This window comes from Notolepis coatsorum (genome assembly GCF_963971535.1).
Source record: "Notolepis coatsorum genome assembly, chromosome: 2".
Taxonomy (NCBI): Eukaryota; Metazoa; Chordata; class Actinopteri; order Aulopiformes; family Paralepididae; genus Notolepis; species Notolepis coatsorum.
The window spans coordinates 165,311,478-165,327,988 of NC_140166.1; the positions used below are offsets into that span (position 1 = coordinate 165,311,478).

General features: G+C 45.3%; 1 protein-coding gene across 1 annotated transcript in view; it reads left to right on the plus strand.

The window, feature by feature from the left end:
• gpx7 (glutathione peroxidase 7) overlaps positions 1-15,533 on the plus strand; it is a 30,125-nt gene extending 14,592 nt beyond the window's left edge. The window contains exon 3 of the mRNA XM_084309338.1: positions 14,264-15,533. Within this exon, the coding sequence (XP_084165464.1) occupies positions 14,264-14,427 (164 nt within the window). The 3' untranslated portion in view covers positions 14,428-15,533. The remainder of the gene's footprint in view (positions 1-14,263) is intronic.
• Positions 15,534-16,511: the final 978 nt, after the last annotated feature.

The following is a 16,511-nucleotide window of genomic DNA, read 5'->3' on the forward strand; positions in this document are numbered from 1 at the left end:
GAGCTGCTGGAGCCGGATGAGGGTGCGTCTGTTTCCCCGTGGCCGATGGAAACGGAGGATTACATGGTGGAGGCAGATGCACTCCTGTTCGACACTCCGGTGGAGACACATCACTCTCCCTTTCAGGATGTGGCAGGGGGTGATATGTCTCCTTGGGGTCCCTCGTATTCTGGTGTTGGGTTAGAACCTCCGACTCAGCGACGAGATGCCCTGCTATCCGCCACATCGGATGGTGGCTCTGCAATGGGCAGTAGCCTCTCGTATGTGAGGGACGTGGGATCAGTGGAGGGAGGTACGCATGGGGAACTACGTGCCTTGTTCCCGGAGCTCATGGCGCCGGCGGCAGTCGCAAACGGCGTGCCGCTGCCGCAGCCACTGCCTGCGCCTGTCCCTGATGATTTAATGGGTCATTTATGTTAACGTCGTCCTATGAGGGAGACGGGCGTTGTCTGCCCATTTTTCCCCTCAATGGAGGCCTACGTTCGTCAGGGACAGGTGGTCTCCCACATCACTGGTCTCACCCCCACCTACGTGCAAGTCACGAGGGTGGTGGGTCTGGTCGAGGGTATGAAGGAAGGGGTGCCTCGGCTTGATAGACCGATGGCATCTCTTCTTTGTCCTGAGGTGGTGTGGGAGCCGTTGCGGAAGCCGGTTCCCCACGGGAAATCGGCGAGGCGGTTGGCCAACTGGAGTGACCAGTCGTTCATCGCCGGTACTCAATCCCTAGCTGCTACGTCCAACATCGCGCAGCTAGCGAGGTTTATGTCTGGGATGATGACGGGCGGTACGATGCTGACTGAAGAACAACATAATTAGCACGCCCAGGCGGCCGGAGCCATCCTGCATCTGATTCAGCTGCAGGCCATAGCCGCCGGGAAGATACGCGCCCTGGCCACTCTAACCCAGCGCCATCTTTGGCTGGAGCAGGCGAGAGTGCCGGACAGGAAGAGGCTTCCTCTGCTTACGGCACCCCTCTCCGATGCTGGGCTCTTCGGGTCGGCGTTGCAGCTCATGACTGCAACCTGCAGGGAGATGCAGGAGGAGCGATCGGTGCTCCAACCCCATTTCCCCCCGCCCGATGTCGCCGGTGGAGCCAGACGGAAGGCTCGTCGTCAGGGATCCGCGACTGATGCCGCCACCGCTACCACCGCCACTGCTGGCCCTTCGGCGAAGAGGGCCAGGAGGAGAGAGGGCGCCTTGACCACCGCAGCCGGCCCATCCATGCTCGGAGGTGACGGTAGGGATCGTCGAGACCAGCCACTCCTTTACCGTCCCTCCGGGGCTACAACTCCCCGGGGTGGCAAGCCACGAGCGGCCCGTGGCAGGCGCCGCTGATAAAGTGACTTTTTCCCCTCCTGTTACCCCTGTTCCCTTCCCCGGCCCATCTGTGTTTGCTGTACAAATAAAAAGTCCCTCCTAGGAGGGACTGTATTTTGTTACAAACTGTGTGTTTATTCACTACATATGATGGGGATACGAGGTGTGGACCTTCGCTTAGTGTGGGTTGATAGGAGAGCTAGACTTTTAGTCTTTGGTTGGTCACTACATATATGCATGAGTGCTTAGCAAGGCCTGTGGCTAACACTCGGTCGAAAGGGTTTTTTCTTCCTCGGCCTGAAGACTTATGTTCTTCCTATAAAGGTAGAGGTTAGTTCTGTGTTCTGTTGCTTAAACAGTGATATTGAGCCACAACACTGTAATGTTGGCCTGCGGAAGCGCTCGTGTGTGTAATTGTGCCACGGTCTTTTAGACCACTCTCTCTCTCTCTATCAATTTTTCTGTGTTCTTGAACATAAAACACGGGTGTCGTGTTCACATATAAACCTTGGCCTTGTTATAAACCCTGTTCACAGACGTTGTCGTCTATGACTAGCGGGCGTTGGGTAGCTTATCCTTTGGATATACGCTGTTCGTTAGCATGCTGGCTACTAAAGGTATCATCTGGCTGTTTGTTATTGTCGTATTCGAGGGTTGGGTTCGCAAGGGGGTAACCGGATAAACCCCTCCTTCCCTCTTCTGATTGATCGGGGGGTTTGACCCTCTTTTCATTCGGTTCTGCCGCGCTGATTGGTCAGTGCGGCACAGGGGGGGGAAGGAATTCCCTGACTCCGCACCTATCACGGGCAGTTGAGTCATGGGATTCCCCCGTCATAGAATACGTCACTGGGCACGTTTCTATTGGACGCTGACTTCCATGAGTTCTTTACAGGCCCCATGTGTGGTTCTTTGTTATTGTCAAGTTGTCGTGGCGGAGCGTAGGAACTTGGTGTTCTGCTACGCTCGATATATGTGTAACTTGAGCCTTTTGGTCACATGGCTCAATGTTACATTGACTTTTCAAGTTGTGGCTCACGTGGGAAGTCTCTCTGGGGGTTCCCGTCCCCTCCTTGTGGAGAGGTTGACGGGGTATTGTTTTTTAATAAAAGAAAATTCCCTCAGCCGCGTCACATGGGATCCATGTCAGTCTTCTTTTTTCTCTTTTTATAGAAAAGAGGAAATAAAGCGCGACAGCTTTTTGTCGTTCTCTCAAGCGGCTTGGAGGAACAATGTCTGGTGTCTTGTTGACTATCCATTGATGTGTTTGGGTCCTGAGGGGTTATAGGAACAACCACCTCATGTTTAACCAAGAGGGTGGTTGGTTCCCTGGTGTGTTGGAGCGGAGTCAACTCCCGGGTTGACCGCTTGAGTGTGCCCCCGCACGTTTCATGACGTCTGCCAATCGTGTCGGCCTTCTCTGCCTCGGCCCCTCTAGTGAGTCGGGGGGTGTTTTGTGGAGGCTGTGACATGGTGCACAACAATGCCAGCATACGCCCCTTCCGCTGGGGTGCTGTTTTCGGCGGACCCCCTTTGGCGCCTGTCTAGTCCGCAGTGCTCCAGGCTCAGGTTAAGTGCCTGCTGCCTTGATTGAGGGATCGACCTCTTCTGGAGGTCGTCTCCCCGGTGCGCTGCCTGCTCCCATTGTAGGTGTAGCCTCTTGAGTGCTTCGAGTTACAGCCATGCCACCCTGAACACGCCCGATCTCGTTCGATTTCGGAGGCGGTGTAGGTTCAGGCCTGGGTTGTACTTGGATGGGTGACTGCCTGAGTATGCCAGGGGCAGTGAGCCAGGCGGCGTGCTATTGGGGGGAAGGGCCTGCTCTTGGATGGGCCCTGTCCGAATACGCTGGCGATGTGGGGGGCGGTGTCACTAGTGACCGCCTGGTGAGGTCTCGATGCTGTGGCGTCATTGGCCTCTCCAGGCCCCCTTTTTCCGGGGGGGTCCTGTCCCTTCTGGGTCTGGGTCCTCCTTTGCGCTCCTCTGCTACGGCCTTGCCACGGGGTCGGGCTTTGCTCTTGACCCCTTGTTTTAGGGGTGGTAACAAGGGTTTGTTCCTTCCGTTCGTTCCCTGGTGGCATGCGGGTTGTGCGTGTGTGTAGTCGTGGGTATGCCCCACGGTCTGCTCACCCTGTGCGTTAAGTTGCTTGAGTTCCTCTTCGTGCAGTCGGATCCGTCTCCCTCCCGTCCTCCAATAGGGAGGGTCGGGGGGGGCTCGGGTCCTCCCCGGTTCTGATGGTTGTGGGGGGCCTCAGTGGGGTACATTTGTCGAGCTCAGCTCTGCTCAGCTCCTGTGGTGCATATGACGCTGAGCAGAGCTACACGTAATATAACGTACGGTTATGTATATAACCATAGTTATATGAGTGTAGTGACGCTCAGCGTCAGGACTCAACTGCGGCCCTTGATCTTGCCTTGTGGTGAAAGATTGAGAAGGAGGTGAGTGCATGGCCACACCCCTGCTTATGTAGGTAGTGGATGAGGGTGTGGCCAGACAGATGTTGGTATGTGAAGGTACTCATATAACTATGGTTATATACATAACCGTACGTTCAGATGATAGCGCGAAGGTGTATCGTTTCTAGGATTTCCACCCAGGAAGGTGGTTTAACTTTTTTGCGGATTCTCCCCGCAAAAACGCTGTTGCCGTATGAACAAAAGGCACATCCGAATTATTTTTTTTCGGATTCACCCGCAAGCTTTTCCGTCTAAACATGGCCTAAGTATAGTTTCAGTGATTCTGAGTAATCCCATGAAAAGACGCGAAAACAGCGTTTTATTGGAATTCACTTATCACGCTGCCATTCCTCGCTTGGATCAACAATCAATCTGAAATCAACGCTAGATTATCGGTATTATCTTTCATCATGCACGGATGAAAGGGGGCTTGCAGCGGGGCGCACCTCCGTGCCGTGATGTGACCAACGGTACACGGCCCACACACATAAAACACAGACACAGAGCGATCGCGGGGGGGGAAATATCAGATCAACGCAAGATCGGTAATATAGAGTCCTTACCTTGTCTCTGATGTAATGCAAAAAGAATAATCCAATTATCTGATCGCCATTCCAGATATCCACAGCGATCCTGTCTCCGACGTTATCCGGCATTGCACATGAACGGGCGGGCGGGGTCAGTTGTCCAAGCCATCCCTACAAGCGCTTGTTTTGCCGGAGTGTTTAGGACCCGCCCCCATGCCGCAGCTCGGTAGAGAAAATAAACTACATAGTTTCAAATGGAGTGCAATAGCGGCCACAAGGCGTTAGGGGGCAGTATTGACCGTCTGCAAGCTCAGACACATTCAGTACAGCATGCACAGGCTGCCCGATGAATTCTGAATGGCAATAGCGAATAAAAGAAATACCGAAACAGAAACGTAGATCTACGTTTCCGGCACTCAAGCGCTGGGCCACAGAAATGTAGATCTCCGTTTTCGGCAACCAAAGGGTTAAAAAAATATCGCGATAATTATCGTTATCATTTTATCGCCCAGCCCTGAGTCGTTTCTGGCTGGGTAGGGGGATTCATCATTCATCATTAACACATTGAGTGCCAACAACGAGAACTCGCCATGAGAAATCTCGTTATTTAATCGTTATTGCTTTTATTAGCGATATCCATTCATTTTTCATCAATCCAGCCTCACGTTATCATTGGGACTGGTTCTGACCTCGAAAAGGGCAAATACCGCCCCCTATCATCCTGGATGCTATTGCACCCACTGGATTGGACTCAATGGAAATGCATGGGAGGAAAAAAACCCGGATTCCATATTTTACTTCTCAGGCAATGTAACCCGAGACTACTGCATTCATTGGGGACCCTCAGAGCAGCGTGGAATATGTGTCAGATCACAGCGCTATTAACCAGAACTCGGCCGTCGGCAAACTGCCTGAGACAGGCTTGAAACTTTATTTTCTTTTTTCCCTCCCTCTTTTTTTAATTTTTTTTTAGATTGAATGAATTTGAGTTTTTAAGAACATGTTTATTATAAAAGCGAACAGTTTTAGTATCTATAAAGGTAAGATTACTTTGTGTAAAGTCATCCTGTTTAGAGACTTTGTCTCACGGCTCAGTTGTCCTCGCAGGGGAGGAGTTCGATCTACATGTGAATGCAGGCCAGGCGGGCCGGCTCGTTGTGCTTTGTTTACAAAATCAGCTGTTTAGCCATTAGCCATTAGCTGCTAAACTAGCGTTAGAGTCGAGGAAAAGCAATTGATGCTTTGGATCTAATGAACGAGGGCATATTGGACTTTGTTACACAGCTGTTCTCAAGTGGATTTCGTGGAGGGGCATTTCTAGGTAAGTGCACGTTACTTGACAAGGCTTGCATCACAGTCACGAAAGGGGCTACCGCTAAGCTAACGTTCTAACGTGACTCTGCGGCACAGTTCCATTAGTGACTGGGGTATATTGACATGGCTTGACAACAGAGGTTCAATGATAACTTCACATTTATTTGGCTATTAGTTTCATATAGCTTTAACCCATTGGAGCTGCTCCCGTTTGCAACTCTGTGTGTTGACAATCCGGGTGTGACATCATCACCTATGGCATCTTAGGAATATCTCTCTCTCTCTCTCTCTCTCTCTCTCTCTCTCTCTCTCTCTCTCTCTCTCTCTCTCTCTCTCTCTCTCTCTCTCTCTCTCTCTCTCTCTCTCTCTCTCTCTCTCTCTCTCTCTCTCTCTCTCTCTCTCTCTCTCTCTCTCTCTCTCTCTCTCTCTCTCTCTCTCTCTCTCTCTCTCTCTCTCTCTCTCTCTCTCTACGTTGTGTGTGTAACTAGGAGGGATACACTCATCACCTCTCTTAGACACTGAGTCCACCTAGTTTAAGATGCTGCATCATCACCTCTCTTAGACACTGAGTCCAGCTAGTTTAAGATGCTGCATCATCACCTCTCTTAGACACCGAGTCCAGATAATTTAAGATGCTGCATCATCACCTCTCTTAGCTACTGAGTCCAGCTAGTTTAAGATGCTGCATCACCTCTTAACCACTGAGTCCAGCTAGTTTAAGATGCTGCATCACCTCTTAGCCACTGAGTCCAGCTAGTTTAAGATGCTCATCAGCTCTCTTAGACACTGAGTCCAGCTAGTTTAAGATGCTCATCACCTCTTAGCCACTGAGTCCAACTAGTTTAAGATGCTCATCACCTCTTAGCCACTGAGTCCAGCTAGTTTAAGATGAATCATCACCTCTTACAGTGGTGCAGTCCTAATATGGGAACTGGTAACACGCCACGCCACGTGCACGCGCGGGTACGTGCATGCGCACATAACTGATTTATACACACACGCACGCACACACACACAAGCGCATATACGCAAGTGCAATCTTTCTATCATACAAGCTCTTCTTGCTCTCTATTTGTGTGAATGTGCGCGTGGAAAGCTGGCGCGCAGCACAGACGCTTGATTCAATATCATAAGCAGGTAGACCCCCATCACGAATTCCGAGCCACATTAGTATTCACCTCCACTGCCTGTGTCACACAGAATGAAGGGGGAGATGCATTCAGATAGCCAACACCCAGACACTTAGTCTACCTGCGCTTTTTGTTATGTAAAACGGTGGCCGGGTACTTAGTCACAACAAATGGATACAGCGCATTTTTGTGTGCGCGTACACGCGAGTACACATCCGTGCGCGATCGCGCGTACTTCTGCCTCAGTGATCTGGTAACACGGCGTGTAACCGGGTGTGACCGCGACTGCACCACTGACCTCTTAACCACTGAGTCCAGCTAGTTTAAGATGCTGCATCACCTCTTAGCCACTGAGTCCAGCTAGTTTAAGATGCTCATCACCTCTTAGCCACTGAGTCCAGCTAGTTTAAGATGAATCATCACCTCTTAACCACTGAGTCCAGCTATTTTAAGATGTGTGTATGTGTAACTAGGAGGGATATGAGCACTGTGTGTAACTAGGAGGGATATGAGAACTGTGTGTAACTAGGAGGGATATGAGGACTGTGTGTAACTAGGAGGGATATGAGCACTTTGTGTAACTAGGAGGGATATGAGGACTGTGTGTGTGTGTAGCTAGGAGGGATATGAGAACTGTGTGTATGTGTTACTAGGAGGGATATGAGAACTGTGTGTATGTGTAACTAGGAGGGATATGAGGACTGTGTGTATGTGTTACTAGGAGGGATATGAGAACTGTTACTAGGAGGGATATGAGGACTGCGTGTATGTGTTACTGTGTGTATAACTAGGAGGGATATGAGGACTGTGTGTATGTGTAGCTTTATTAACAGATTGCAGAATGGGTACAATACAGTACTTAAGCATTACATCACACGCAGGAGTGGTTTGTGACCAATAAACCATGCCTAGGGGTGGTTGTTAGGCCCGAGGCGCAGCCGAGGGTCGTTAGACCCCCCTAGGCATGGTTTATTGGTCACAAATCACGACTGCACGTGGTGTAAAGCTTTTATACAACTGCCAGATTCATCCAACCTTATTTCTATACAATAAACACACATTAATCGAAGATTTATTGAAAAAACCATCCGCCAGAAAAAGTAGTTCCCACAACTCCATGTGGAAGCAGCTTGAAGTGCATCCAACCAAACTAACACATCCAACTGTGTATTATTGGAATGATTGAGAGAAGTTGCCTCATGTGGAAGCAGCTTGAAGTGCATCCAACCAACTAACACATCCAACTGTGTATTATTGGAATGATTGATTGAAAATTTTATTACCAGATGCAGAATATAAAGTAGGTAAAACAAATTAAAACGTTTTCTTTGCCCTAGAGGAAAAAAACGTTTTCTTCGCCCTATTTTTTTATTTATTTCTTTTAGCCTAAACTTAACCAGTTGGAAACCAGGGGTACAGTAATAAAATTAGCAATCAACCAATCAATCAATTCAATAGACCATGCTCACTTAAAACAGCGCTGCTTCTCTCTCAGTCTGACTCCCCCGCTGTTGCAGACAGGAGTGTGTGTGTGTGTGTGTGCGTGTGTGTGTGTGTGTGTGTGTGTCACAGTGTGTATGTGTGTGTGTGTGTGTGTGTGTGTGTGTGTGTATGTGTGTGTGTGTGTTTGTGGGTACGCCAGCGTCGGACAGTGTGTGAGAGAGAACGCTGCAGTCTGTAGAAAGTAGGAAGGAAGAAATTTAAATCAATCAATTAATCTATCAATCAATCCGCGATTTTTCTTTTGTTCTAGATTGAGTCAAGACCCATCAATTACATCATCCAACATTGTTTAAAATACTAACACATTCGCTGTGACAGAATCGCTTGATATTTAGTCGTTTAGTCGCCATTAACATATCCATTTGTAAAAATTATTGGCCACCTTCTTGTGATCCGGCGGAGTGATGTGATGTGGGTCGGTTGTGGGCGGGTCCTGGGCCAGCAGCGTGGATTGTTGCCAATAAAGACGTGTTAATGGCCAATCAGAATCGAGAAATTTGCATGCCGTTGTATAAAGCTCAATACAAACAACTGCTAAGAGAATGAAGACCAGAAAAATACTTTCGTCTTGTTTACATCAGGGTCCCGAGGATGGATGTCATGTAGGCTTTTCACAGTCATGACAGCACTTAATTATGTTAATGCTATTCAGGTGAGGGGCGTTGCTGGAGGGGGTTTTGTTCAGTTGAAACTGTCTGAAGTGTGAAAAGTGGCCTTCCTTTGAGAGGCCTTTTCACCTCTTAAGTATTCTAGAACACAGCCAGTTTTAGAAGTTATAATTGAGCACATCGTGTTCAAAAAATTCTCAGATTTCAACATATGACACATCATTTGAAAGCTTAGATTCTGTACTTTAGCAATCTGGAATAATCTGAAAAATGAAAATGTAGAGATCTGGCACAAACTGCTGTGAGGTGACACATATGTGTTTTGAGTACATAACGTTGGATCAATAAACGCGATCGATATTTGGAATTGGAATAATCTTTTTGCAGAACATCTGATCTGAGGTAAGGGATCTATTTTACCAGTCTTGGGGTAATCTGATGTTTTTTTCACATATTTCACAACGTGTCCCCTATGTGTGTATATGACGTTAGCACTGACCAGGTCATAGATAATCGATTTTTCAGCCTGCTTCTCTAGCGTGTCCAGGGCTCGAGACTAACGATGTCCCGTCGTCCCGGGGCGATCAAATATTGATTTGGGACTAACAGAAATCTTTTTTGGGACGCAAACGGGACGGAGAGGATTTAAATTTTTTCACAGGAAATGTCAATTAGCCGACTGTCAGTGCGCGCATATATATATATGAATTATTCTACGTTAATAAAACATACCTGGTGATCAACTACAGTTTGCTGTAAACATTATGATATGTGTGTAGTGTTCTGATAACGACGGCTGCAGCGGGAGCTGGCTCATGCTGGATTTGCGAATAGCATGCTGAATTGCCAATGGCTGAATTGGAGTATTGCACTGTGCAATACTCCAATTCAGCCATTGGCAATTCAGCCGTTGGGTGGGGGGCGCTGTTGAGCGGGCCTGTGACCGGACCTGAAAGCGCCCCTGGCTCTGCGGCTCTGCAGTTGCATACTATTGGGAGCAGCACGGAGTCTCGACTCGGGACTTATTTTATTTTATTTTAGCAGCAGTTATCAATATCGACCAGGAGGACAGCGCGATCTAAGGGACATGTTTCATTACTAGTCAAGTGTCATTACTTTAGTTATCAAAGGTGGAATCTCTGGACGCAATGACATTATATAGTTTAAAGCTAAACTACGTTTTTCTTTCTTGTTAGAAGAGGGATAACTTATTCAGTTAGATTTGATTTGATCTTTATTTATCTCTAACATTTTCAACCATAAACACACACATTTGTAATAACAAAAAAAACTAAAACGAAATAAAATACAAATACATTTAAATATATTTTCCTATGGAAGGAATAATCAACATGGCTCCAATTGGTTGACTATAACAGCACCGTGACCAAATATCCCTATACTAGCACCTTGTTAAACACTTTTTTTTTTATATATATATATTTATTTATTTTTAATCATAATTATTCTTGTGAAATCTTTCCACCTGGGAGCCTTTTGACTAAATCAATTTATTCTCCCCTTCTCTGAATGGTGTTTCTTATGGCAATAACAACTATAGACGACAAAACCACAACTATAGACGACAAAACCAAAGTAAAGAAACGACATTTGATTTTTGGGACGGTTAAAATTGTATTTTGGGACGGTTCTGGGACGGTGGTGAAAAAAGTTAGTCTGGAGCCCTGGCGTGTACACTATCGATAATCTAGCGTTTATTTGAAAACGATAAAAAAAAATCAGCCGAAAAATGACAATGTGTTGTGTGTATTCCACTAAAGGGCGATTCCTGCGGAATCTTTTTTTTTTGACATTTCCAAAAACTTCAGTTTTTCAAAACGGTATAAAACGGAAATGTACAGATGAAAAAACAATCTGTTTCGTACATGTTGACTGCAAGCAAGTCATTGATAAGCGACAGGCGTATTAGACACATAGCCATAATATAGAATATAGAAATAGCTCCGCGAAAATCATGAAATATCGGAAAATCAGTCCCAAAAGGCTGGCATTCAAGCGATAAATAGTGCGCCCCCTGCTGGCACTCAATGTGTTAAGGAGAGAGACGACACAAGAGCTGCAGCCGTCGTTCCATTCCTGGCTGGCTGCCTTGTTTCTGCCTCAAGCTGAAGCTCAGTGTTGCTTTCACTGCACCAGCTCAATGGCCAGTCTGGGTCTGCTGAGAGGTCCACCAACTCATCTTCACTATCGCAACTAGAAACACTGGCCTGACTGAGTAAACAAATTTAAACGTTGGGGCATGCAGGCCACTTAGAAGGCCAGGCCCCTGGGAAAACTCCTGGTGCTCCCAATGGCCAGTCCGGGCCTGTCTACATGTTTGTGTTTATTTGTTTATGAAATATATACTATAGAATTTTTTTCGACTTCTCTGACTCTCTGAAAACAACGTAATGCATGTTTAACCTTTTGTGACCTCACAAACTGAACCTCCAATCAAAGCACATACACAAAGCGCCTGTGTGCTCATGCATGTGCATTCATCTTCAGGTTATCATACAGTATGCATAAACGGCAGGCTTCCATCTATGGTCTTGTCTTATTCTAATGGGGATCCTGATTAACGTTCCTTGGAACCGGGGATGAAGAGAATCCCACGCTTTGCATAAATGTCACACTGATTGTAGCGTCCTCTCTTCTGGATATGGAAATCAGCAGTTGACCTTAAGACCACACAAGTGGAGAGACGATTGCCGCCTTGATACAGTATAAACATCTTGTGCATAAATTGAAAGGAGGTGCTCTTTTGGTAGGGAATAAATCAAAGGAGAAAAGCAGAAACTAAGAATGGCTTGGATTCATGAAGATTTGTTTCTCTTCTTCTCGTGTGTCTCCACGATGAATGTAGAATCCCCCCCCAAAGACAGTAGAAATACTTGATGAATTTAATTTGATGGAGATTTGGTTTAACAGCAAAACTATATCAAAACATCTGTTTACGAACTCCCGCACAACTTGTGCCGTATAATCCAAGTCTCATTCACCCATTTGTATGCTCGGTGCTTCATGAACGCATACATTTTCACGAAAACCTTGCTAATGAAAACATTTCCGGTTCAATGCTGTCTTCAAATGGAACTCGCAAGTCTTGTGATCAAGTGGGTTGAAGTTGTGAGGACACCGGCACTAGGCAACTGGGAAATGTGTCTTGAAGCCACTGAGGCTAATGGATTTTCCACTTACAACGTTGTGAACACCACATCAGTGGATCGTTCATTTGGACTCTTCTCGTGAAAAAGGTAAACACAAATTCCATTTCCTGAATTTCCCCAAGGGGACCAATAAAGGAATATCTTATTATCTTATCACTGTTCGCATACAGCTTTTTCTCAAACGGAGCTACGCGATTTGTGACGTGACAACATTTGCAGGTGCAAAATAAGGGTTTCCCAATGAGATTGCCAGGCCACTTATTTCCTGTCCGTCTTCATCAGGGACACGACAGCGTTGGTGATCTGTTCTGCATGTTTATCTTATCGGGAGGAAACCCTTGCAAGCACGGGGAGAACATGCAAACTCCAGACAGAAAGGCCCAGGAGATACCCCACCTGGGTAACTGGCACCGTGGCAACCTGGTCCCCAAGCGGGAATCGAACCCTGGACCTTCTAGCTGTGAGGTGACAGTATTAACCACTACACCACTGTGCCGCCTTCAAAGGTTGGAGATCAAAGATTTAAACTCTGCAACAGAGATAAGAGGAGAATATCAAGCTTTGAGGACTGTTGGAGATCATTCCATGAGCTAGAGGCATCATAGCTAAATGCAGATTTACCCTGTTCAGATCAAACTCAGGCGACCTTAACACTTTGGTTGCCACGGGTCCCCGTCTCAAAACATGGTTGAATGCCAGCACCCACTTCAATGATAGCGTTGTGAACGCATAAACTATGTCTTAAATTATGGCTATGTGTCTAATCTGGCCGTCGCTTATCAATGACTTGTTTGCAGTCAACATTGTCGAAACGGATTGTTTTTTAATCGGTTCATTTCCGTTTTATACCATTTTGAAAAACCCTTGTTTTCTTGAAAGTTTCAGGAAAATATAAAGATTCTGTGATAAACGGCCTTTACTGGAATATTCTGGAATACGCAAAAAACGTTTTCAAATAAACGCTAGATTATCGATAGTTATGTGTACTTATGCACGCTAGAGAAGCGAGCTGAGAAATCTATTCTCTCATTTCCTGATCAGCACACACACACACACATGGCACACGCTGATATCTCTGTGAAAACAGGTCTGATTATCCTAAGACTGGTAAAATAGATTCCTTACCTCAGATCAGATGTTCTCCAAAAAGATTATTCCAATTCCTGATCGCCATTCCAAATATCGATCGCGTTTATTGATTCAGCGCTGGGTACTGGAAATACAGACTTGGATCTCTTCGGATGGCTTGCCGGATAAGTAAAATGAGGAAACTGGATTTCCCCCCCCATCAGTCTAATCCAATGGGGTGCAGTACAACAGGGAGAGAAGATAGGGGGCGGCATTTTCCCAATGGAGCTCAGAGAGAGGTTGCAGCACTAACGTGAGACTAGATTGATGAAATATGAATTCAAATCGCTAATAAAAAAAAGAACGACAAACAAACGCTATATGTCGTCGCTGGCATTCAATGGTCGGCATGAACTAACGACATATAGCGTCGTTGGCACTCAAAGTGTTAAGGACGGGTTCAATAGGTACCAAAATTCCATTCCAATACAGATGTAGTATAAGGAGGTAGTTTACCAATAAGGGCCTTTAAAATAGAACAAATACCAGTATTTGTTGCACCTCTCCATCAGCGAGAACCAATCAACCTTCTCATAAAGGACACAGTGATGAGTGTCGTATCTATCATTAGTGATGAATCTGAGGGCAGTGATTCCAAGGATTTAAGGGTTGAGGCCACAGCATGTGGACTACCTAACGTAAACGCTAGCGTTTCCTATTGGAAACAACTTTTTTCACATCAATCTCAATGAAAACCATAAACTGCATGAAAGCAGTTGTGACTCGCACACCTCCTGATGAGGCCACAGGAGATGACACAATAACGTATATACATGCCATACGTCCTTCATTCTTTGTTTTTTTGTAAATTGAAAGAATGAAGATCAGCATTAGAGAATTAGAACAGGCAAACAAACAAAAGAAAACCATTGTGGATTTACCAACGCAGGAACAACCGACGTTGAAACTTTTCAATACTGCAAAAGTATTGGAAGCCACAACTACGCCATCTAGCTGTGGTCAAGAGAAAGTCAACGTAGATCAAAGTGACGATGCAACCGTTTGAATGAGTGCTTTAAAACTCAAAAGGTGTCTCTCTCTTGATATGGGCTTCTTCAGTATTTATGGATATTCTGAGTTTTCATGAGAAATTCTCTTGTTCCTGTTTGCAGAGTCCTTTGGAAAGGAGCCCGACTGGAATTTCTGGAAGTATCTCATTGATGTCAACGGGAAAGTAGTTGAAGCTTGGGGACCGAGTGTTTCTGTCCGTGAAGTCAAACCCAAAGTAGCCGAAATGGTACGGCAGCTGATCTTGAAGAAGAAAGAAGAGCTTTAACCTTGTCTTCCCCAGAGACCGAGAGGATCCTACTCTCGCACCACGCACATGGTGTCCGACACACTTGAGGATGAATCGGGACGCTGTGAGAGAGAAGCTTAGACATGCCGGACCCACGCAAGCCCTCTTTTGTACACTCCACCTGTGTAAGAGCAAAACAAAACGGCAGTTTTCCTTTCGAAAGCACTGATGAAAATAATACCTACAGCAGTGGTTCTCAACCGGTTTGGTTTGTGACTCCTAAAAACAGAGGGGATGCCTGTTTGCGACCCCCATAGACAGAATGTTGAACCTTGACATGAAATAATGATGTTTATTTCCCCTTTTCAGGCTGTTTTACTAGATTAAAGGAGCACTTCACCAAAAAACAATGCTGGTTTATTTTGTACATAATCTCCCACTGTTCTGTTTTGTACACATTTGTTTAGTTTGATAGTTATTGAGAGTAAATTAGTTTGAAAATGGCCACCAGTGATGTCATCGGGGACATTGGATCCTTGTGTGTTGTGTTAATTACAGCTCCGTGAAATGATGTAGATGAAAACATAGCAATACCTTGTTTTAGGGACTGCTACCTTATCCTTTCATTGAGCTGTAATTAACACAACAAGGATTAAATGTCCCTGATGACATCACTGGTGGCCATAGTCAAACAAATGTACTCTCAATAACTGTCAAATGAAATGAATGTGTGCAATTTTTTTTGTTGAGTTGTTGGGATGTGCGTGAGATGATAAATAAATATCGTTATTAACGGCATCGTTATTTGGTGAAGTGGCCCTTCAATTATTGGAGGAAAGAAAAAACATTTATACCAAACATTAGAAACATGATCATGTATTTCTATAGCTTTTCAAGACCCCACCCCCCATGAAAAAGAAAAACCAGGTTGTACCACTCATGTACAGAATCTGAATCACTATGTAAGTCAAATGTTTTTAGCACCTGTGCTTCTTGACATGCGTAGGCTATGTTATTGTTAGCCACAATATACATCCAAACTGGTTATGTCACCCGTGTGATTGATATATTTCTTTGTCATGTTGTTGTGTTTGTTGTTGATGACATATCAGTTTTCTTTGTGAAATAAACCCTCACGGTGATGAGATTGGTATCTGTCAAGTTGATATAATACACTACACTGTATTAAATTGGGGAATTTACTTTCATCAGGCCACATTCTCTCAACGTGAGTCAAAGTGCCATGCATATCAGCCGCCACTAGGGGCCGACAGAGTGACATTGTGGATCTATGAGGCACACTGTTTTAGGGTACTAATAGTTTGTGTTTTGTTAAAAGGAGCTGTAATTGGTATTTTATGGTTAAAATAAGTGTTAAATAGCTCTATATTCTGACAGTTATCACTGATATAGAGTGTTTGGTCAGTAACATGGGTCTTCCAGTTGCTCCACTCTGCAGTAAAAACTAAATACATTCCCTGGTATCCCATTCCCACCCAATCAGGAGAGAGAACCCTAGATATTTATTTCAAGAAATCTTGCCAAGCCAAATGTGCAGATGATTCTACTTGTTTCAAGCGGCTATTTGCTTAAAAAAAAATTGATTTCTTATTTTTGTCAGACCATTTTTTCCTCACGGAACTCTCCTGATTGGATAAAGTGGGAATGGGATACCAGAAAATAAATTTTTCTGTTTAGTGCTGAGTGGAAGGACTGTGACACCCATGTTACCGACCAAACACTCTATATCAGTGACGGCTGTTGGAACTTACAGCACCTTTAATTATCAGGCACAAACATTATGTTAGATAACTGTGCCAGAGAAGCAGGACTCTATGAATGTTGAATTGTTGTCTATAGGGTACCTATGAATAAAAGTAGTTGGTTACTTGCAGCAACAACATCATTTATTATCCTATTCCCTATTATCCTATGTCAAGGATATGTCCATTCTCTTCGGTTATATAAAAAAGAAGCAGTGAAGCTAGACCAGCACTCTCAGGTTCAAGTATTTAATGGCAGCCTGAAACAAACATGTTTCGGAATTACATATTCCTTCGTCAGTGTTATAGCTTGGCAAGCTATAACACTGACTAGCTATAACACTGACGAAGGAATATGTA